The sequence below is a fragment of the Pinus tabuliformis genome, chromosome 2_1, assembly GCF_031772625.1.
Source record: "Pinus tabuliformis cultivar Carrire ecotype Pingquan chromosome 2_1, CPIR1, whole genome shotgun sequence".
Classification (NCBI taxonomy): Eukaryota; Viridiplantae; Streptophyta; class Pinopsida; order Pinales; family Pinaceae; genus Pinus; species Pinus tabuliformis.
In genome coordinates this window covers 356,162,273-356,186,791 of record NC_142299.1, presented here as the reverse complement: position 1 = coordinate 356,186,791, position 24,519 = coordinate 356,162,273, and the positions used below count along the sequence as shown (strand labels likewise).

Here is a 24,519-nt window from a genome sequence, read left to right as displayed (position 1 = left end):
TGAGGGAGGTCTTCGAGCTCGAGAAATGAGATGACAGCAGATCTACACGGGTTTGAAGGCAGCAACGAGAGTATGAAATACGTAGACGGAGAGGAAAAGCTACAGGCAGCATTGGGCATATGGAGATGAAGGTTTGTGACTGCGGGGAGAAGGGCTTAATGTGTAGGTCGACGTGCAAGCAACAAGGAGAATGGAGCAGGGGCAGTAGGTATGGCAGTGTGCAGGTGATGAGGAGTTCTATCGACAACGGATTTTGCAACAACGGAAATGGAGGATGCGGGGAGAGGAATGCAGATTGCAGGTTTGGAGCTGCGGACAAAGGGTTATGATTTTGAAGAAACTGCAGTGCAGGTAAGGGGGATGGAGCAGTGAATGGAGGTGGAATGGTTGTGGATTTGAGGAGCTATAACAAGGCAGCAAAAAAACGCAGAAGAAAGAGTATGGCAACAAACGGAAAATCGCAGGAGGAGGATGCAAAATCAAGTAGCAGAGAGGAGGGTTTGGGAAAAGGAATAAGAGATCTAAACTTTCCAAAAAACCCTAAGATGTAGATAGCAAAAACAAATTCGAAATTTTCCGCTAAAAAAACCTCATGCATCAGAGAAACTGAAAACCCAGGCAACAGACAGGTAGCCAAAAAACCGAAGAGAAATTTGCAGATTAAGATCCTATAACCCTGCTTAAGATTTATTAGTGAAACACTTAAAAAAATTCCAGAATTTAAAATAAGACAAAAAAAAAAAAAAACTTGGACTGTAAAAAGCTGAATAATATTCCTCCAAAATTATGCAAACAAACCCTAGAGATCCAGATCTTACCCTCCAAGGCCTAGATCTGGACTCTACGCGGGTTTCTTCCTCAGATCTGTAGCTGCACGGCGACAAGAAAACACCCAAATGATATATACAACGATAAAAACTAAAACCCAGAAAAACCCAAGTCAGAAAACCAAAAATAATTTATAGATCTATGTACAAGAATGGTATATCTATCAGATCTGAGGAGTGCGAGTCCAACTCTGCTCCCAGATCTGATAATCTAAAGCTCTCAACAGCCAGATCTATCAATTTCCCACATAAAAAATTAAATTTTTAAATTTTAAAGGAGGTTCTTAGCTCAAAACCCTTCATGCATCACCACTAAGAAAAAATTGATAAGCCCGGGATCAAATTAAGTTGGGCTCTTCAGAAAACACAAATCGGGAGTTGGCTGGTCCAACTGAAAACTTCCCCGAACGCTCGATGATCTAAAAATCAAGATTTTCCTACAAAACTCAATCCAGCCATCAAAATAGAGCGAGAAAATGATAATAAAATTCAGATAAATAGAGATACCTGCTATTACATTCAAAATTTAAATTATCACTTAAACCCCAGCGACTGAGCAAGATACCTGTACTCAAATCACTTTTCAGAAGTTATCATCAATGGTTAAAAAATTTACGCATGAAGAACGACACATCTTACAGTATTTCCATGAAGAGTAACACCGCCAAAGAGTAAACCTAAAGTCTTTCTTTATTATTCAAAAAAAAGATTACATGAAAGCTTTTAGCTTAGCACACGACTCAAAGGTCGGATGAATTGACTGACAAATGACTTCCTATTTAAAGATAAATCCTCCAACAGCTAGTTCGAGTGACCCTCACAGAGTACCCATTTTTGCAACACAAATATGATCCAGCAGACCAAGCAATTTGTAATAAAATAGCCTAGCCAAATAGTTAGAATTATTCCCAAATCACTTTTACATAGACTCGATCTATAACACTAGGGCTCGCCTAAAATCCCAATGACAAAAGATATTCCAGCTTTGGGGTAAAACTGAAGGAAAACTCTGTCGACCATCCGAGAATGGATCGGTGAGACAAAAAATCTCCCAAAATGTAAATCGTCACCAGAAAAAGTAGGTTTACCTAGGCAATTACATACATTACACTGATCTGCTGAGATTATTTATATCATAAACATGCAGAATGAGTTGACATTATAACATAATGATCAGGCTGATGATGATAATCGGATGACATGGACACATCGACTAGGCATTATCCCTTTTGCGAAAAAAAGGGGTGTACTGCTATGGGTCATTGACACGTAGTGGTCAACAAGGTGAAAGCAACAGTCCATGAACTATTTTGACAACCATGGGTGGTTTTCACGTGGTGTTTGGTGCTCGGAATTTATTTGTTGTGGTGATGGGTTTAGCGAATGCAGTTAAGGACGTTTAAAGTAAGGGGATGGTGTATAAACCTGATAACTTCCCTATGGGCCTTGGTTGTGGTGCTGAGGTGGTTTTGGCGAAGGGCTAAGGAAAAAGAAACCAGTTCCTTGAGATTCAGAAGTTGTGATGTGGGCATTTGGATCTGTTAGCAGCAAATGCGTCTTCAATGAGAATAATATATTACTAAAGTTTGTGTTTCCTAGTTTTGTATTGGTCAAATGCGTTGGCCACTACTTTATTACAAAGTGCACTATTAATGGGAGAGTGTGGCAATTTCTGGGGTTTCATGTTCAGGAAAGAGTGTTAGGTGGGGATTAAATTACTCTCTGATATCTTCATTTAGTTGTAATGACACTGGGTGCACTCCTCCAGTGCAGAAGACAGCGTAACAAAATTGGGCCGTATACTTCTTGAAGGTATCGAAGTCATCGATGGTGTACATCATCCATGCTCGGATCCAATGGAATCCCATCAGCACTACATGCTCGAGATTTAATGGCTTATGTGATCCCGGGAAGCTGATTACGAATACTTGCCAAGCGCACACCCTTTACACACTCCATCCCGCTCCACCCAAATCTCTGGAAAACTAGTAACCATCCTCTACACCATCGGAAGCGCTCTGTAGTGTAGGTGTCTGATCCTCCTATGCCAAATCTCACACTGATTGTCACTCTCATGGATGAGAGCCTTCATCAATTGTCCTCACAACAGATAGACATCTCTATCCCTCCTACCGATCACCTGCTTCTTGCTGAAATCGGTTCCCATTGGCCCAACAGACACTTCACCTCTAGTAAAGTTAACCTACAGTCCTTTGTCTTCCATGGGCGAAATTGAAAGAAGATTTTTCTCCAAACCCGGTACATATTGCACTTCGTTCACCTCCATGATGCCACTTGAGTCCATCTGGAACTCGATCCTCCTAGTGCCTTTGATTGCATACTTGGCCTTGCCACCAAGCTCCACATCCACATTAACCACTAGTGAAGAAGTCTCATGATCCCATCATATGACGAGATGCTCCACTATCCATGAACCATACAACTTTGGTTACGGTTCAAGAAAGGAAAGATACTAGAGCGAAGTTTTTATCAAACGTCTCTGTCATCTCCTCCATTTGCACAATAGTTGGCGTAGCAGTCTTACCCTTGCCCTTATTTTTGTTAGGACACTTGTAAAATTCCCTTACAGTTAACCTTCGAAGTTTCAACAATTTCTGAGCTTATATTTTTAAAATTTCATTGATGCCTTTTTGTCAGATAGTTTAATTGTACCTTGTTGTAGGTGTTTTCTCATAGTTTCAACTTCGAAAATTACACACAGTGAGCAATATGCATTTAAAATAGGGTCTCTAAAGCATTAAACTAATATATTTAATTACTCAGGAAATTACATGAGGTTGATATATGATTTTTATCATAAGATAAGCAAACTAGAACAGTTCCATTACATTCACTATACAATACACTAGAGTTTAAATGGATCAGAGAAACCTGATAATTTAGCTCCCATAATGTGACCTTGGTTTTACCAGCTCTCCTCCAGGAAATCAGCTACACATATCAGCCCTCTTATCAGTGATTCAACAACTCATTTTATCACCAAAAAGACCCTAGTCATGAAGGAAATGTGCAAGCAACTCCATCATATAACCAACAAGGAGGGATGAACTAATATCCTACTCGAACCAACCTCTAAACTTGATATTTATCAGCAAGAATGCCTAGCTCTCACACCCTTATGAATATATTATGAATCTTACATCCTTCAAGAAGCTCGAGCTCATAGGCCACTTCTCCTACTCGTCTCAAAATTCTAAATGGCCCATAGAACCTGAGTTTCAACTTTTTTGCCTCTTTTGTTTTGAGTGATGATTGTCTATGGGGTTGAAGATAGAGGTACACCATATCTCCCACTTCAATGTTGTGCTCTACTTTGTGCCTATATGCATATAATTTTTTATGATTTTGAGCCATGTGTAAATTTTCCTTAAAGACCTTTAAAATATCTTGGCTTTCCTAAATCCAATCCTTGGCTAGGGGTGCCTGACTATCCCCAAATATCTTGTTTGCAAATGTTGGGGCGTCATACCCATATAATGCTTTGAATGGAGTCATGTTGATGGACATGTGGAAAGTGGTATTGTAACAGTGCTCTCCCAAGTGCAACCACTTTACCCATGCATTTTGTTGGCCAGTTACATAATTTTGGAGATAGTCTTCCAGCCATTTGTTGAATATCTTTGCATGCCCATCAGTCTGTGGGTGGTAGTTGGTACCCAGTGTTAGTTCAATCCCCATAAGTCTGAAAAGCTCTTTCCAGAAGCCACCCATGAACCTACTATATCTATCACTAACAATGGTCTTCGACAACCCATGCAATCTCTAGACCTCCTTGAAAAACAGCTTGGCCACCTACGATGTTGAATATTTTGATGATATGGCAAAGAAATGAGCAAATTTTGTGAGTTGATCTACCACCACATATCTACAATCTTTGCCCCGCACCAGAGGTAATCCAATGATAAATTCCATGGAAACGCTCTCCCACTTCTGCTCTGAGATAGGGAGCAGTTGCAGTGAACTTGTTCGATGAGTGTGTTTTTCTTTGTTATGTTGGCAAGTGTTACACTCTTTCACGAACCTCAACGCATTCGCCTTCAGGCCTTTCCAAGTGAAACCCTCCTAAATTTTCTTGTAGGTCTTTACGTACCTCGGATGCCCCACTAAGGGTGAGTTGTGAGACGCCTACATAATCCTCTCCTTGGGTTATGATTCTGGTACCAAGGAGATCTGCCTCTGGTCTTTATAGTAGATGATATCATTCACAATCCGGTACCTGTCATCGTGAATAAATCCTTCCAGAATCTCACAGGTAAATTTATTCTTTGAATACTCCACAAGCAGTGACAACTTCCAATCTTCAATCATCTCTATGAGTGAGAAGGTGGGTGGCATCCTTGAAAGTGCATCAACCACTATATTCTTTCTACCTTTGACACACTCGATCTCAAAATCGTAGGCCTGCAATATACTGATCCACTTTTATTGCCTCTCACTCAGTGCTTTCTATTCCATGAGGAACCTCAAGCTGTTATGGTATGTCTTCACCTTGGACTTGTTCCCACGAGATACAACCTGAATTCGCCCAAAGCATGCATGATGTCCAGCATCTCTTTGTCATAGATCGAATAGTGCCACTGATAATCTCTAAGTTTGCGGCTCTCAAACGCTATGGGGTGATGATTTTGCATAAGGCTCTTATCCCCATCCTCGAAGAGTCGCATTCCAGCACAAATGGAATGTGCTTTCACCTCATTCATCCTCTCAAATGTTTCTTGTGCTTTCTCTGATCAGCTAGAGGCTCCCTTCTTGGTGAGGTTTGTAAGAGAAGTTGTTAACTGTGAGAACCCCTTAACAAACTTCCTGTAGTAAGTGTAGAGACCAAGGAAGCTCTTCAATTCTGTAATGTTCTTTGGGGTGGGCCACTCAATGATTGCTCGGATTTTCTCCTAGTGTACCTAAACCCCATCATGTCCAATCACATGCCCTAGGTAGAGCATCTCCGTCATGCCTAATTCACACTTCGAATCCTTCGTATGTAACTCATTTTCCTCCAGAATTTCCAACACCTCGTCCAAGTGCCTCAAGTGGTCTTCCCAAATCTTGATGTAGACTAATATGTCATTGAAAAAGACTAGCAAGTACTTCTACAACTACTTATTGAACACATAGTTCATACATGACTGGAAAGTCGCAAGAGCGTTGGTTAGCCCAAATGGCATAACCAAAAATTCATAGTTCCCATAGTGGCACCTGAAAGTTGTCTTTTGGCTGTCTTGCACCCGAACTATGAGGATACAAATATTATATATTAAAATGTCTGAATAAGAATGAATGGTTTACAATGAGAACAAGAGGCTTGCTTATATACCAAGCAAGTGTTTTTTCATGGAGAGTCATGGCCTATTTAGACATGCCTCTTCAACCTAACTACTAATTATTATTAACTAATCATTATTACAATTATCCTCGTTACTCATATTTATATTATTTATATATTTTATTCGTAACATTGCCTTCTTCCTCAAAAAGCTTTGTCCTCAAAGCTTGTCGATGAAGAAGGCTTGGTCTCTTTTTCAGCTTCGAACGTCTTTCTGTTTCGGAATAGTCATCTTCGTCGATACAAACTGATATGATCTTCTAAGTGACAAACAAAATTGTCGCACTGAGAAGGGGTCAAACCATCCCAGATTAATCTTCTATGTAATATTCTGATCACTGGAATTTTGTAATGATTTGTCAGCATAAGACGAGATTGATTTTACGTCATTATTCTTTGAAACATCAATTTGTTGTTTCTGGTCTGAATGGTACATATAGGTAGCTTCATTGAGTTGTCTACTCTCATGATTCAGATGTCGATACGAAACTTTTTTGGTTTGACTTTCACTTATTAAGTGTGTGGAAATTTTTTTATTTACTTCAGGGAATGATGTTGTTGAGTTCGTTACCAAACCTTCACTTGGGGTGTTTATCATCTGAACTGCAACATCCAAGCGCGTCTTTTCTTCAACTTACTTGTCTTTCAATGCTTTCTTATCATCCTTAAGTTTCTTAATTTGCGTCAGTAATTTTTCACTATGGTTTTTAAGTCGAGAAACTTCTTCACTTTTGTCAAAAGTGATTTTGTCAATTTCATTTTGCATATTTTGTAATACATTTTTACCTTCTTGTGAAATTACTTTTGAAATATTTAATATATCTTCCGGCATTACTGAATTTCGTTTCAGTGTAACATCTTGGTGTGTTATTTTCTTCTTCTTGTGGGAAAATGTCAAAAATTGTTTCTTTGTATTTAAGATGACAGATCCTACCGTTTCCATCCAAGGTGATCCCAAAATAATGTCACCTTGATTGTTCCGTAGGGTTTCAACTCAGAATTGCGATACAAATTTATAATCCTCAATGTTTAACTGTAAATTGGCTATGTCATATATTTTATTGCGAAAAAAGTCTAATTTTTCAGTTATATTTGACTCCGGGATCAGTAATTGGTTTGCGATTTTAGGCGTTATATAATTTGCATCTTCTGCCGAAGAAATAGAAATAATAACATCTTTTCATGCGAGATTTCCTTTAATGTTAAATAACGCTTTACCATCTCTAGGTAAGGTTTATGGGCATCTTATGGCCTTCATTTTTGTATTAGACTCCATTTTTGCTTCTTGAATATTTAAATACTTTTTAAATCACTTTTTTTAAAATAAATCCCTTTTTTATATATAAATTGCTTCCTTTCTCTTCTTTTTTATTTGTTATTATACCTTCAATTTTATTAATTTTTATCTTCTTCTTTTTTAAATACCTGCAAGGCTTTACTACTCCTTCAAAACTTATCTTTTATGCTCTCTCTTTTTTTATAGTTTTTTTTCTTCCAATTTTTTTTTATATATGAATTCGTATATTTTTTTTTCCAAATTTTATATTTTATTTTTTTATTTTTCAAATATTATTTAATTTTAATATTTTTTAATAATGCCAAATAATACCCAACAATGAACAATAACGTTGATTCCTAACAATGCCCAATGATGGAAATACAACCATCTAATTCCAAAGGTTTTATAAGAGTGTTATTATTATTATGATTTGAAATTATATGATTTTGAAGTGTTAACAACAATCTCCAGCATTAACAATATGCTCCAATATTAATAGATGAATTGGTATGAGCATTAATGTATGCTTCAACATTGGTATCAACGTTAATGTAAGCTCCAACTCCAAATTTGCAACACCAACATCGATAGAAAAATCGACGCAAGTCACCTCAAGTCGTTCGTAGCGATATACTATAGTGGCGTTTGATTGGGGCACGTTGGTTGACCACCAGTTAAGACAGTGGTTGACTGATCCCCGTGGCTCCAGCGAATTCACAGCGGTAAATGGCAGCAGCTTCCCGTGCACAGTAGGGTTATGACAGTGCTATGAACAGCACAGATAGCAGAGATACGACCTTTCTATCTTCTTTGTTAATCCGTGTCGAAATTTCTCAGTCAATTCTAGTCGAAAACAGCGACGTCTGAGGTTTTGTTGCGGCAGAGCCCACTCGAAAGGCTGCCCGAGCATCTACGGTGGGTGCTAAGATGTTGTTAGCGGCCAGCAAGAGATCGAAACAGCGACGACTGGGATTTTTGCGGCGGCAGAGCCTGCCCAGACTTTGTCGTCTTTATTTTTTATTCATTTATTATTAATTTTTTTTAATTAATTCTATACTCTCCTTTCTTCTTTTTTTATATAATTTCTATAATCTTCTTTTTTTTTCTTTTTTTTACATGTACTTTGTTTTATAATTTTTTTTCTATATAATTTTTTTATATTGACCTCTTCTTCTTTTTTTTATTCACCTCTTTTTTTTTAATTATTTCTCTATGTTTTTTTTTCTCGAGTCTTTTAAATGGCCAAAGGCCTGACAGTAGTATGGAGAATCTCCAGAAACTGGTAGCGAAACACTTTAATGGCAACGACATTGATGAATTTGATGGTCAAGGACCTGGATCGGAGAATGATCTCTGTGCACCAGTTAAGCAACCTAGAGGACCGAATTGCTCTGATACCCAATGAAGCGAACAAAGTTCTTTATATAAATTAATTACTCCAAAAGACTTGGAATATCAAGATATCCATGAGGATACAAATATTATATATTAAAATGTCTGAATAAGAATGAATGATTTACAATGAAAACGAGAGGCTTGCTTATATACCAAGCAAGTGTCTCTTCATGGAGAGTCATGTCCTATTTAGACATGCCTCTTCAACCTAACTACTAATTATTATTAACTAATCATTATTACAATTATCCTCGTTACTCATATTTATATTGTTTATATATTTTATTCGTAACATAATCCACAAGTTCAAGGAGGTGGATTCCAAGAACTCGAGAGCCACATATTTATGAGGAACATGAGGAAGCTTAAAGGAGCTCTAACAAGTCAAAGCACTATATTCCAAGGAAAAGGCCTCTAAATTTTTGGTTTTTATTACTTTTGATATTTTGTTTTTCAATCAATATGCATTTAATTTCAGTAAATTTTGTTTTTAATATTGTAAACCTTGACAGGGGTGTTCGAATATAAAGTTTACATGTGTAATAAAATCACTTCAGTGAAATCGGCTATCAAAGATAAGGTTTCAAGTATTATTAAATTTTAGGGTTTTGGACAAATAAGACCTCTTGAACTCTTTATAATCTTCATTGAATCCAAAGCTCCAAACCCAATATCCCTTCTAGAAACATCTTGTATCATCCTTCTAGAAACATCTTGGAGATCAATGGTTGACTTTAATTAATAGTCCATAATAATTAATTGACTTTAATTATTGTACTTTTCCTAAGTTTAGACATAAATCACTAGAAGAGGCAAATAATGTCTTCCAAATGCTAACACACCAAGCAATTGTAAAAGACTTTGCGATGCTACTCGCATCAACAGAGGGTCATTAGGCAACCAAATGGAACATTGTGGATGTTGCTCAATATGAATGGTTGTCCAATTGTTCATGAGATAGGATCCAAGAGTTCAAGGAGGTGGATTCCAAGAACTCAAGAGCCACATATTTATGAGGAATATGAGGACGATTAACAAAGCTCTAACAAGTCTAAGGATTGCTTTCCAAGGAAAAGGCCTCTAAATTTTTTGTTTTATTACTTTTGATATTTTGTTTTTCAACCAATATGCATTTGATTTGAGTAAATATTGTTTTTAATATTGTAAGCCTTAAGAGGTGTGTAGAAATTATAATATAAAAGTTTACATGTGTAATAAAGTCACCTTAGTGAAATAGGCTATCAAAGTCAAGGTTTTGAGTATTATTTTAATTTAGGGTTTTGGACAAATAAGACCTCTTGAACTCTTTATAAGAGGGGTAAATCTCTTTATAATAATTGCAACATTTATTAATAATGTCAATGTGTTATTGGATAATCTCTATCATGTTCCTTGTGATCTAACCCTTTCTAGAGTTTCTAGCTCTTGTAACACTATGATGCAAGGTGTAATACTTTATTATAAGTATATATAAGTTTACTTATTGATTTGAAGTTATATTACGATCACCAAGTAATAATTATAAATTGGTGCACTATAAACGAAGTATTGTGTAATGCTAATATATTGCAATATTCAAGTATATGAAAATTGTTTTCTCTTTTTGTTTTGTGAATTTGGTCATGTCCAAAACTTTACAGTTTCCCCACATCTACAAACTATTGAATTTTTTTCAAATATGATATTTATTCTAAATTTTAAACATGCTTCTCATCTAACTAGCAGTTTGAAAACTTTGTCTTGACAACTCATGTACAATCTCAGGTTTAATATGACAAATGCAATATTATAAATAGGCAATTCAAAAATCAAACCAAAAGCTCACCTTCAAGTAAAAGAGTAAGAGCAGAACTAAGGGATTCAATTGGCCGAAGCATTGCCAAAGGGCGACCACCTCCATTCCCAATTTCTGGTATCCATGTACCTATGGGTAAGACAAAAATGGGCTGCTGTAGGAGTGCCATAGAACTAGCAGCATGTCTGAAATGTCTGCATATACCTGCAGAATTTTAAAGCATCAGCACAAGTCATTAGTCAAGATTGTCCACTGGTCAACATTGTAAGTAATTAAGACCAGCGCATAAACTATAACAATAAGATAAATGTTTGTCATACAAAACAAACCTAAAACTCTACACTACAGTATACTTCACATAGTTACACTGAGATCATCATTAAGAGGAACCAGAAGCATGCAATGTACATTAAATTTATAACCCTTTTGGTTCACATCCACCATTACCAGATCTGGTGGCAACCTTTGCCAAAGAATCCCTGCCTTTACATGTAAACAGAACAGCCTGATCTTTTATAATTGTACCAAATAATATGGAGAAATGACCTAGTTATGCTCTATAATCTAACAGTTTATCAAAATTAAATCAGACCATACACTTTAGTATCAGTTTAACGAAAAAAAAGTAACCAGACCATACATTTTAGTATTTCAGAAAGAGATGCAACGTGCAATAGTTGTGGACATGAGCCATCTTGTGTTGAAGAATATATGACAGGTACTGTAGCAACCTCATTTTGCAAAATTCTCTGTGCAACATCCTTCAGAGAATCATAAGGACTTACCTGCATAATTTCAAGAGAATCGTAATAAGATATATCGTTTCCATGTGAATATTTCATCTCATAAAGTGAGATAACAAGAAAAGGAAGAGCGCTTTTTTTAATTTACAAAAATAATTATTTCTAAACACAAACATCTGTAACACTGATCAAGCAAGCTCCCTTCAAACCAAAATGAAAGAAATCTGTTAGTAAGTAAATCCTTTATTAGCTCTGAAGTAATTTGGACATGAAAAGGAGAATTCCCTAAATCTCAAATAATAGTTCCTTTGATATCATGCATAGCAGCAAGCTAAATGTTTATTGGCTGGCAACATCTGTAAATTGGCAGAATCATGCTAGATAGTGTCTGTTCGAATGCAGCTCACACATACAGGCACTTTGTGAAGGACAGATAAATAGCTGATATGGCACACAACAAAAATGAGTCTATCAGGTAAAAAAAATCAAGCACATATAGCCTAAATAGAAAATGGTGGCTACAAGATGAACAAGGCGAATGAATGAAGAGATACAGACCAGTTGGAAAACCAAATTGGCATTCAAATCCTGTTGGGCATGGTTTGTCCTCCACCAGAACATGCGACTCCAAAACTCAACAACAAACTCCACTCAATGAGTTAGTCATTTGGCTATTATATTGTTTTCCCGAGGAAGAAGATGTTAAAGCATGTTTTTTCTGAAATTGTCATATGGTCAATGTATTTTGGGTGGAAGCTTGGGGCAAAGATCCACAAGAAACCTAGAAGATTCATTTTAAGAAGATAATCACACTGCTTAAGCGGAGCCAGAACATCAGATTACCGCAAGGCTTTATTTGTTTAGCAACAATGTAGGCTTTCTACAGATGGCGACTCAAGTTTTTCCCCTATCTTTTTTCTATCTTAAAGGGTCACTGGACAAAAAATCAGGGTAGGGGAGTGTGGGATGCCCAGACACCCCCCTTTATGGAAACGTTTCCCCATAAGTTTCCTCGAGTTTCCCTTAAAAGGGCATGTGGGGAAACATTTCCCAAGCCCCCCTCCCAACCAGGTTCCCTATCTTTTTACTACTTTAAAGAATTGTTGGACAAAAATCACAGGAGGGCAGTAGGCGGCACCCAAACACCCCGCTTTTGGGGAAACATTTCCCCATGTGTTTCCTTGAGTTCCCCACAAAAGGTCATGGGGGGAAACGTTTTCCCAAGCCCCCCTCCCAACCAGGTCCCCCAAGAGCAGGAAATGCATTGTTGCATCCCCCATCCTAAGGGGGCCCATGGAACATTGTTAACAAGAAACAAAAATAGCCTAAAACCTAACAATGATGGTGTGATTATCGAACCACAAATTTACAGATGCACAAGCTAAAACACTTTGCTTACTCCCCAGGCTCTACATGCGTTGACAACCTTTTTGGTAATGAATATGAAACAATAATAATAATAATCTAATTTTAAAGTCGTGGCCAAGCTAGACACCAAATTAGTGTACGAGACACCCTTTGTTTGTGGGAGAAGGGACCAGCCTTTGCGCAACAATTTGACTACTAATGCCTACAGAGGTGTACATACTCTACCCCCCTTTGGATTTCAACCTATGGCCTCCTGGGAGGAAATACATATTCTTAACCATTAGGCCCACTCAAGTTGTGCGAAGATAGAGTACACAATTGTACATTAAGAATGGGCATATAAGTCCATCACTCTCATTTAAGTAAAACAGTAATTCATTATTCACCATTCATATGTATCTATGTTTTGTTGCCTTTGAGGATGGGGGGACGGTGGGGACGAGTTTTTGATATGGCTAGAGTGCACCCCCAAATTTTCCAGAGGGCAACAAGTTGGGGATGGCAATTTTATATATAAATATTCCAGCCATTTTCACCTCCATAATCCAGCAATACAAATGATGGAGGTAATCTTGAGTGATAGATTCCACCATCTCACTAACAACATTCTCTCCATCTAAAAATCTATGTTTTGGGGAAGACGAATATCTTCATTAACAACATTTTCTGCACCCAAAAATTCATGTTGCTGGTGAATATGAAGATCTTCATGTTTGTTTTCAAAGCCTATTTCCACCTGTCATGATAGTTGCCTTTGCTGTGATTTTGATAACAGAAGTTAGCTCATCTACTTCTCACAAGGTAACTGGAGTTCGTGGTGGAGGTGAAAATGACTGTGAAGAAAAAACAATATTCATTTCCATATATGTATGTTTTATTTTTGTTGCAGGATAGTTTATTTGTGGAAGTGGCATTGAAATGCCAGGTCCAAATGTTGCTCCTTTGAGAAGTGTATCACTTCCTCCAGTCTTAATGGTAATGAGATGGCTTACAAGAAATGATCCATCAAATATTCCATGGACTATTTGTCCAATCATAGAATCGATACCCAAGCCAACCGTTCAATTCTCCCCATTTTCATTATTAGATTTCGTGATTTATTATCAGAGGGAGAAACATACCGTTTTCTTCTTGGGGACAACAAAATGGTACCTGAAATGTCCCCAAAATATGCTCGGGAAAGATTGAGAATGGCTTGAAAGTTCCCAAGTCTCGGATGACATTCCCAAGAAATTGGGGGCAATTCCAACCCATGTAGAAGTCCCTGGTACGCCAAAACATCGGGTATGAGGGATTTTTTGGCAGGAACGAGTCCTTCACTTCAAATCCCTAAGGCTACTCAACACATACTTCTTCCTGTAGTATGCCATGAAGAAATGCAGTCTTCACATCCATCTAGCGAAGGGTCTATCCTTCACTAGCAGCAAGGGCAACAATGGAATGGATAGTAGTGTATTGGGAAACTGGAGCAAAGATGTCATCATAATCTTCTTCTTCTCTCTGGGAGAAACCTCTAGCCACGAACCTTGCCTTATACTTTTCAATACTCCCATCAACTCCATGCTTGATCTTGTATAGCCATTTTGAGGTCACGAGAGACTTTCCTTTAGGTCTTAGTGCAATATCCCATACATTATTCTTCATAATATACTCATACTCTTTGTCCATGACATCCTTCCAAACCTGCTCTTCCACAGCTTCTTCAAAGGTGGGAAGCTCAACCTGTATGATAGGGCTCATAGCTACAACGTATCCTTGGTATCAGCATGGTTTCTTACTTTCTCTAAAGGTTCCTTTGGAAGAACATGTCTCTCAACATCCTGAAAAGTATCACGAAGCCAAAGGGACCTCTTCCTGGCAGGGGGATCACTTGGAGGGGGTCCATAGGCTCCATGGGCTCATAAACAATATCCTTCTCAAATTCCGACACAAAAGGACCTTCTAGTAGGTCCATATCATCATCTTTCTTCTCAACAAGAGGAGGCAAAGGAAGGTCCCTTGCTTTTCCAAGGGAAACATCTTCATCAAAGGTTACATCCCTGCTAAACTCAATTTTCCTTTGACCATATATATATATATATATATATATATATATATATATATATATATATATTCTAAAGGCTTTAGAATTTTCACAATATCCAACAAACGTACCTTTTTTTTTCAGTGGCTTCCAGCTTGTTCCTCTTGTCCTTCGGCACATGAAAGTACACAGGGCAACCAAATATTCTTAGATGACCAATATCGAGCTTCACACGTGTAAACACTTCTTCAAGAGTTTTGTTATCCAAGGCTTGATGAGGAACCCTGTTTTGCACATAGATCGTTGTATTTGTAACTTCTCCCCAAAGGAAGTTTGGCAACTTTTGATCATGTAACATGGCTCGCGCAGCTTCCGGGATGCTCAGACACACCATTATGCTCAGTCTCTTTCTTGATCCCAACATCCTTGTAAAACTCAACAAACTCATTTGAGGTATATTCTCCATCATTGTCAGACCTAAAAGTCATGATTCTCTTCCCTATTTGATTCTCTATCAGTGCCTTGAAGTCCTTAAACATGTCAAGTGCCTCATCCTTATGCTTCAAGTAGTATATCCATGTTTTCCTGGAGAAGTCATCAATAAAGATAATATAATAGAGGTAGCCACCAAGGGAGTGCACAAGCATGGGTCCACATAGGTTAGAGTGGATGAGTTGTAGAATATCATTAGTCTTGTTTTTGTTGGAGGGGAATGGTCCCCTTGTCTTCTTTCCACTAGCACATCCCAGACATACACCATCATGACTAGCTAGAACATCGATAATCCCAGAAACCAACTTTCTTACTTTAGGCAAGGCTTCATAGATGTGCCAGCCTCCGGTGCCATAGCTCACTTTGATGATTGATATTGTGGACCATAGCTTGCAATGGTATCCCATTAACGCTATAGAGTTCTTGAACTCTAGATCCCAATGTGAAAGCATCCCTCATACGAGATTCCCCAGGCCAGGTGAGGACCTTTCCTCTTACGAAGGCTACTCTCGTCCCTTTGTCTTCCAAGGTAGATATAGTTACCAAGTTCTTCTTTAGTCGCAGAACATACATCACATCATGAAGAAGAACAGATTCTCCAAAGCCCAAATGAATATTTAACAGAACCAAAGCCCTTTACAGGATGAGTGGAGTTGTCCCCAAGGATGATTTTTAGATTTGACTCCCTCTCAACCAGATCTGTGAGGGCTTCTCGATATCTAGAGAAATGTCTAGAAGCCCCACTATCTACTAACCATCACAAAATCAGGAGAGGAACTAGAAAGAGTGGAAATAAGAATATATTCAGATTGACTAGCAGTTGCATTATTTTCGTACCTGGAGTTCCTTGACCTCTTTTGAGGACAATAGCCTTCTTCACAATCATCAAGGACATCTCTCCTTCTTCATCTCTTCTTCTTCTATCATCGCCTCTTCTACCAACTTATCATCTATCATATTCTTATCATATAATGTTTGCTCATACATGGATTTTAGTGTATTTTCCCTTATATTGAATATTCAATAAATGAACTTTGTTTATTCCATTTGGTATCAGAGTTGTAATCTAATCCACCCTTTGGCCACACCTTTCTCAAACTTTGTCTAACCTATCTTTTGGCCATACTCAAATTTTTCAAAGTTTCTCAAATTACTAAGTCTTTGACCACAATCGAGTGTTTAGCAAGGAAATCCAAAGAGACAAACATTATTCCATCACTACAAGGGAAATTATTAAACTTAAGAGGACGTTGTTAGTTAGATTTGCCTATACACTGACTAGGAAGATCTATTTAGAAAATTACCTTACTAGAAATTGCAAGTATCAAATAATCATTGGCAAAAGAAAAGAAAAGAAAAATGTCTAGAAGAGTATTAGGGATTGCTCTCCACAATTGTAATTGCCAATCAACCAATCAAAACACAAACATTGTTGGAGCCATTTGCACCTATTAGAATATAGTCACTAGTACACTCATATCAACTAACTAGCAAAACCATCTCCAGTGTTTTAAAACCCTATAGATAGTGGATTAGGACATATTTGTTGTAAGTATCTATTCCACAGGTCAATAGCATAGTATAATCATCTCCATGGCATGTTGAATTACCAATCACCAAATATTTCAATAATCTGCCAAACCTGATGAAGTATAATTTTCCATTGTTATATGTTATTACAATCACTTTAGCCCAATCTTTCCTTCAATTAACAATCAAATCTAATCTTCCAATGATAAATAGCAATTGTAGATAGAACAGTAAATGCAATGTATAGTAGAAGACAATCAAGAGCAATAACAAGAGACACCAAATTTGGTCAAAGACCGGGGAAAAACCCACAACGGGGAAAACCCTTTCAAATTCTTCTACTTTTTAGATTGTCATAAAATGTTCAATAGAGATTACAATGCCAATTCATCAACCAAGAGTCAAAGGTCAACAACTTTGAATTTCCAATAAATCAATAACCAAAATCCAAGTGATGAGCCCAAAAATCAAATCACAAAAACACAAGACACAAGATGTAGGCACTCTGCCAGGGAAAAACCCCTATCTAGGATAAAACCCAATCAAAATCTCTTTCTTCAATAGTTTTCCTTGAGACTTTTCAACCTAAAAAAAGACCTCCTCCACACCAAGCTAGCCTCTACTTCTTCGATCCAGCCTTCGACCTAGTAGCAATAGCACTTCGACCCTAGCAACTTCGACTTAGCAGCTTCCGGCATCAGTAGCAACTTCGACTTTGACAAGGAGGCTTCGATCTCCTAAACTAGCCCACACGCGAGAGAGAGAGATACCAAAACTTCGATTTTGTCCTTCCCTTCCTTCTTGAACAAACTCGCACTCCTTTTAGCCTCCTTCTTCGCCTTCACACTTTTCCCAACTTCCAGCTTCAGATATAGAACTATGTGAGAGAGAGTGATATCCTCCAAACGAAGTCGAACTGCCTTTTATATATAGCCTTCCAATGAGGTCGAATTGCCTTCCTTGAGGCCGACTTGATCTTCTTAAGGTTGACTTGGTGTGTAGGTTACATAATTCATTTTTGACTCAAAAATAATTATTTTTACATCATTCGAAAGCCTAAGAAGGGTCTCATAAAATATACAATGACTAGTAACTCTTTATTAATCCTAGGAGTCCACAATGGGGACTTTGACTCATAGTTTTACGAAACGGCCGAACCGAAACGGAAACGGCCGTTTCGTTCCGTTTCAATAGCCCCCAGCTTGACCCGGCCCATGACCCGGCTCGGTTGACCGGGTCAGCTATGACTCGGCCGAGTCAGCCAATGACTCGGCCGAGTCATAGCTGACCCGGTCAACCCGGCCGGGTCCCGTCATGACTCGGCCGTTTCACTCAAGTCCGGCTGGGGCAGCGTTTTTACCAAAAAAAAATCATTTTTTTGCAGATTTTTTATAAAGTTAGTTAGGGTTTGTGGAGCTGAAAGGGTTATTGTGATTTGTTTAATGCTTTTGGGGTCCATTTCCCCCTCCCAAACTCTATTTAAGACAGCCAAATGCTCTCATTTCACTCACAGCAGTCTTATGCATTTGAGTGAGAGTCTTCTTTGAGAGTTAGTGAGCAGTTCTTGAGCTTGTTTTGGAGCAGCAGTGAGGAGTCTTGGAGGAGCATTGTAGCTGGAGTGAGGAGCTTCTTGGGCAGCCATTTGGAGCAGCATTGAGGAGCTGATTTTTGGAGCAAGCTTGAGGAGGCAGTTTGTGCCTGGAGGTATTTTTTTCCACCTCTATAAATCTGTTTTTACTTAGTAAATTTTAGGTGCATATCAAGATAGCTTAGAGAGTGTTTTTAGTCAAATAAATGAACATTGAATCAATTTTTATTTTTATTTTTCATTTTCAGATTGTTTTCCTAGTCAAAAAATGGCACCTAGAGCAAAAGATCCTGCTTGGGCATATGTTGAAATGGTTGATGATGAGATGTGTTGCAAGTTTTGCCATAGGAAAATTAAGTCAGGTCCTGGGGGGATTAATAGGCTGAAACAACACTTGGCAGGGATTAAAGGCAATATTACTACATGTAAATCTGAGGAAATTGGGGAGATTAGAAAGAATTTGTTGGAAAGCTTTGAAAAATTTAATTCAGAAAAGACTAGGCAAAAAGAGATACAGGCTGAAATTGGGAGGAAGAGGGAGATACAAAGAATGATGGCTGCCAACCCCCACTATGAGTTTGAGGGTTCTTCCTCTATCCCTCAAACTGATGCATCAAACCCTTTCCGTTATGTTCCTCCCTCTTTTGCTTCTGTTCAAGATAAGGGAAAGGGTAGAATGAAGGGTGATGGGACTATCAAAAGTTTTTTCACTCACTCAGGCTCCTCTCCATCAGATGCACATGGTCCTGAAGTTAGTAAAGGTCTTGCTCAGCCCACTTTAGATGACCATTGGAAGAAAGAATTGAGGGAGACTGCTTGTGACTACATAGCTAGATGGTGGTATGATGCTGATATCCCCTTTAATGCTGCTCGTTCACCATATTATGAGCCTATGTTTGAGGCCATACATGCTGCTGGAAAAGGCTTCAAAGGCCCTACTATGCAAGAGCTAAGGGGGTTTCGTTTGCAGAAAGAAATTACATCAATTAATGAGTATTTGCAAGATTTCAAGGAATCATGGGCAAGAACAGGGTGTACCATCATGTCAGATGGATGGACTGATCAAAGAAACCGTACCATCATAAACTTTCTTATCTTCTGCCCACAGGGAACCATGTTTTTAAAATCAGTTGATGCATCTGATAAGGTAAAAGATGGCCACTTGTTGTTTCAGCTATTGGATGAGGTTATTCAGGATGTGGGGGTGGCTAATGTTGTTCAAATCATCACAGACAATGCCTCTAACTATGTTCTTGCTGGTAGACTGTTAGAGGAAAAACACAAGACCATCTTTTGGACCCCATGCGCTGCACATTGCATAGACCTCATGCTTGAGGATATTGGAAAATTAGATTGGGTCAGAAACACTGTAGATAATGCCAAAAGCATAACAAAATTTATCTACAATCATACACTGGTTTTGAGTCTCATGAGGAAACACACTGGAGGCAAGGATATTATTAGGCCTGCCATCACTAGATTTGCTACACATTTTTTGACATTGCAATCTATGCTTTCCCAACATAGAAACTTGCAAAAGATGTTTTCCAGTGATGATTGGAATCAAAGCAGTTGGTCTAACAAACCAGAAGGCAGAGAATTGAAAAGGAAAGTCCATGATGAAACATTTTGGAGAAAGGCAGCAGAGATTGTGAAGGTTGCTGAGCCACTAGTTAAGGTGTTGCGGTTGGTGGATGGGGAAAGGTTGGCTATGGGCTTCATTTATGAGGCTATGGATCAAGCAAAGGAGCAAATAAAGACAGCATACAAGGATAGAGTGGCAAAGTATGGGCCCATTTGGGCAATCATTGATGAAAGATGGAACAATCAACTCCATCGCCCTATACATGCAGCTGGGTATTTTTTGAACCCACGGTATCATTATAAAGCTAAGGAGTCAGGAGCTTTGAGGGGGGAGGTCAGAGATGGACTGGTTGATTGCATTGAGCGCATGGTCCCATCGGAGTCTGATCAGCTGCTGATACATCAGCAGGTCACATCCTTCAGCAATGCAACAGGTACCTTTGGGAAGAACCTAGCAAAGATTGCAAGAGAAGCAGATGAGCCAGGTAAACAAAAATTTCAATTTTCAATTTCTTAATGGTTTTACTTTTTTTATTAAAGTTTGTTAAATCATTTATAATTTGAAAGTTAGATATAATTTGTAATTTTGTTGAGCTTCAGCCTTCATCTAACTCGTAATTCATTACACTCCTATGTTTTTTGCAGCACAATGGTGGGAGGCCTTTGGTGGCCAATGCCCTGAATTGCAAAGGTTTGCAATTCGTATTTTGAGTCAAACTTGCAGTGCATCTGGGTGTGAGCGCAATTGGTCTGTCTTTGAGAGGATTCACACAAAGAAGAGAAACCGTTTGGAGCAAAAACGGTTGAATGATCTAGTTTTTGTCCAATACAACCTTCGGCTCAGACGGAACCAATTGCTGAACAAAAGACCTGATTCAGATCCCATTGTGTTGGAAGACATTGATCCAACATCAGATTGGGTAGTGGAGAGTCGTCTACCAGAGTTTGATCCTGATGAGGATCTTGATGAAATTGATGTTGGAGATCCACTGCAGCGTGTTCAGTTGAATGCAGATCCCAATCCACCAGCCTCAGTCTCACAGCCAGCTAGTAGGACTTCAGTTGTAGGTGCTTCCTCTGCTCAGCCACGACAGAAGCGCAGCCGCATTTGTACTCTATCTCAGCTTGCATCTGCTGCACAGCCTAGTGGTACTGGCACCACTTCTACAGTTGCAGTTGGAGACGATGATGATGAGGAGGAGCCATGGGGCCCCTTGTCTGACTCTGATGATGATGATCCAGAGATTGGTCGAGATGATCTTGGCTCCTCTGGCAGTAGCTACTAGCCTCCTTGGTTATTTGTATTTTGTTTTGACTCTTGAGTCTTTGATCATGTATGACAGACTACAGTTGACTATGTATTTACTATTGCCATTGGGTACCACCGTACCATTTTGATATAATGGATTGGTTCATGAGCCTACTTTGATCATATGTTGTCTTCCATGTATATTATAATGTTGTGTGTTTGGAAACTTGAATGAAAATCTTTAAAATTATGTTTAAAATATTTAAAATTATGTTTTTTTTATAAAAAAATAAATATTTAATGTATTTTTTACAACGACCGAGTCATTGAAATCGAGCCGGCCGAGTCATTACCGAGTCCGAGTCCGAGTCCGAGTCGATCCTCGGCCGAGTCCGAATCCGAGTCCGAGTTTGACTAATAAAATGATGATCCAAGCATGAAACCCATGCTTTAATAAGTCATTGTAACAATAATAAAAATTATTTTGACAAATACATTTTATGAAGACCAAACCTAGTTACATTTTTCAACAAAGTCAACAGCAGTCAAAGATGCCCTAACCAGTCCACAAATCAAAGATCAAATAGCCTCCAAATTAGCTCGGTCAAAGGTTAAAATATTCGACAGTCTCCATTGCTAGTCAAAATCAAGTCAAAGTAACCCCAAAACTACTCAGTCAAAGGACCGAGAAACTACAATCAAACCTGCAGTCAACAGATGTCAAACTGCCCAAAAAACCTCAATATTTATGCCAAGGAATGTGGCCTCCAAAAACATATTCAAATTAGAAGTCAAAACATGTCAAAGTATGCCCAAACTCCAAAAAATCAACTCTAGTCAAACTGCAATCAAAGACAAATTTCGGCCCTCCTAAAATTTTCTCTCTCATACTTGCATGTATGAAAGAAGATAATGCAATTTCAGACTTGTACGAACCTCCAAGAGAAGATGTGTGAGATGTGTCCAAATGAGGTTAGCTTGACCTATATCTATATGCTTCCTTAGAGACCCAATTTGTCCTTTAAGTCGACCTGAATTTTTGTGCACATGTGGATTTTCATAATAGAGGGTCTTCTCCAGATGAGGAAGGTTATCCAAAGGAGGGAATGTGTCCTTGAGCTGCCAAATTAATACCACAAAATTTCAATCATAGACCAATGAAATTCTCAAAAGGAAAATTGCACGAAAAAAAGGATAAACGTAGGGGAATCCTATAAATCAAGCCACCAACCAACCACAATCTTCTTTGCTCCATCATGTGGGTAATTCCTTCAAAGGGAATTACAGATATTAAATGTGGGGAAAGTCACAAAATGCATATATAGAAATTGAGCCATTTAACCAATGTTACCTAGTTTGTTTCATTTTTCATTCCATCATGAATAGCAGGCTATTAAAAGTGAATACACTACCACCCTTATAGTCACTACCTCCCTCACCTTCCAAACAACCTCCAAACAACATCCCTCACACATGATCCCTCTGCCTCCCTTTCTCCCCAGATAGCCTACCATAAACTCATTCGCCACAAAAAGTGCATATTTCTCTCCCAAAGGATGTGAGAGCTTCACCAAGCCCTCCATTTCTCCCCCAAGGCCTTTCGGCATACCCTTTTCCCTACGCATCAGACGATCCCACCTGAATTGGACTCCATAACCATGTTTTCACATAATACCTCCCTTTATGACATTCCTGAGTGACCTCCTATCCATGTTTCCTCCCCCCACCCGAACTCATGCCACCATTTTTTCTGAATTGGACATCAGGATGGCAGCCAGAGCTCTAAACTTTAGTAGAGTTGTCGAGGAAGAAAGCCTTCACACGAAATTCATAAAGCATGGTCGTAAGCCACTCAAGTCCTATTTTGCTGGTCTTTTTAACCATTTGGTTTGGTCTGGCCTCCCCCCTACCTAGAAAAAGCATATCATCCACCCCATCCACAAGTCAGGAAGCATTTCGGATCCAAACAACTACCGAACTATTATAGTGGGTCATACATTCTCCAAGCTTTACTTTTTGAAGAGCTAGAGCAATGAAATCTTAGAGCTAGCGTGTTGATGTTTCAAGCATCCTCCAAATTGATAATTACGTCTTATTACTTCTCTTAGGTTAATCTTTTTGTACATTCATATTCATCATAAAGCAATTACACAAAAGACGTCAACAGCAAAACAAAATGCGTGTAGGATCATAAGGAAATAGCCAAATAAGAACAAAAGAATTTTACCCCGGGAAAACCCCAACAACCCTTTCCTTAGAGAAATTATTCAAGTCAACAGAGATACATGTAAGCCAAACATAAAATCAAAATGATAGCCCTATTCATACCTAGTCAAACTTCCAACAAGACAAGTCAATCTGCTGCTCAACAAATTCAGCGCAGTCTACTTTGGCAGGATTGAACTTCGGCCTTCCTCTTCTCTAAAGAAAAACTTGATTCTGCTCCTCAAATAAACATGGAAACTCTGTGACAAATGTGTCCTTTATTTGCCTCAAAGACATCTTCTTTGCTTGCCTCAGATTTGACTTCTTCACTACCTCAGATTCGTGTCCTTTATTAGCCTCAGAAAGACCTAGTTACTTGCTCTTTGAGGAGGACGAAATGGTGTGAATATAGTGTCTTGACAATACGCCCCAGTTGTCATTTACTTAAATATATGCCTTGGTTGTAGCTGTTAGCACAAGAGCGTGAAAATTCTATCACTGCAGCCACTGATTTATTTTACCTGCTTATTTGCCAATAAGTTATTTACGAAAAACCCTTCAGTAAATATTAAAATAAATTCTACTGCAAATATCACACCATAATACAGAAACAAACACATGCACAAGAATCAACACAGATAGTTTGGACAAATGTCCCCGAAAAAACCCAATGCGGGAAAACCGTTGCAGCATAGGAGGATTTTATTATTCAGCAAATCTTCAGTGCCACTGGGTGCCAAACTAGCTTACCCAACAGAGAACAAATTCTCCAACACTTCTCCCAACCTCAGCGTCAGGCTTACTGGCCTCTACGCAGTTCCCAGACCTATTGCGTCATCTCCTGCCTCTCTGCGCCAGCACTAGGCTCTTTGCATCACCCACACAGGGCTTCCAATGACTAGGCAATCTGCTGCCTCTGCGTCTACCTCTCCAACCTCTACGTTGGTCTTCAGGTGCTGATCCCGACTCTCTATTCTGTACCCACTGCCTCCTGTTGCTCCCCAGACCACTAGTTCGAATTTCCCAGCTAACCCTGCTCCAGAAATCGAACTGACTAGTCTCCCTCAATGTGTTCTCCAACTGACCCTCAAGCCTCTTCT

At 38.7% G+C, this 24,519-nt stretch overlaps 1 protein-coding gene across 2 annotated transcripts in view; it reads right to left on the bottom strand.

The window, feature by feature from the left end:
• The window catches only part of SNF4 (sucrose nonfermenting-like protein), a 268,765-nt gene that overhangs the window by 60,927 nt on the left and 183,319 nt on the right, over window positions 1-24,519 (bottom strand). For both annotated transcript variants that reach the window (XM_089402672.1, XM_089402673.1), the window contains exons 8-9: window positions 11,278-11,422; window positions 10,668-10,841 (exon numbers count right to left, since the gene is read on the bottom strand). In XM_089402672.1, the coding sequence (XP_089258798.1) occupies window positions 10,668-10,841; window positions 11,278-11,422 (319 nt within the window). The remainder of the gene's footprint in view (window positions 1-10,667; window positions 10,842-11,277; window positions 11,423-24,519) is intronic.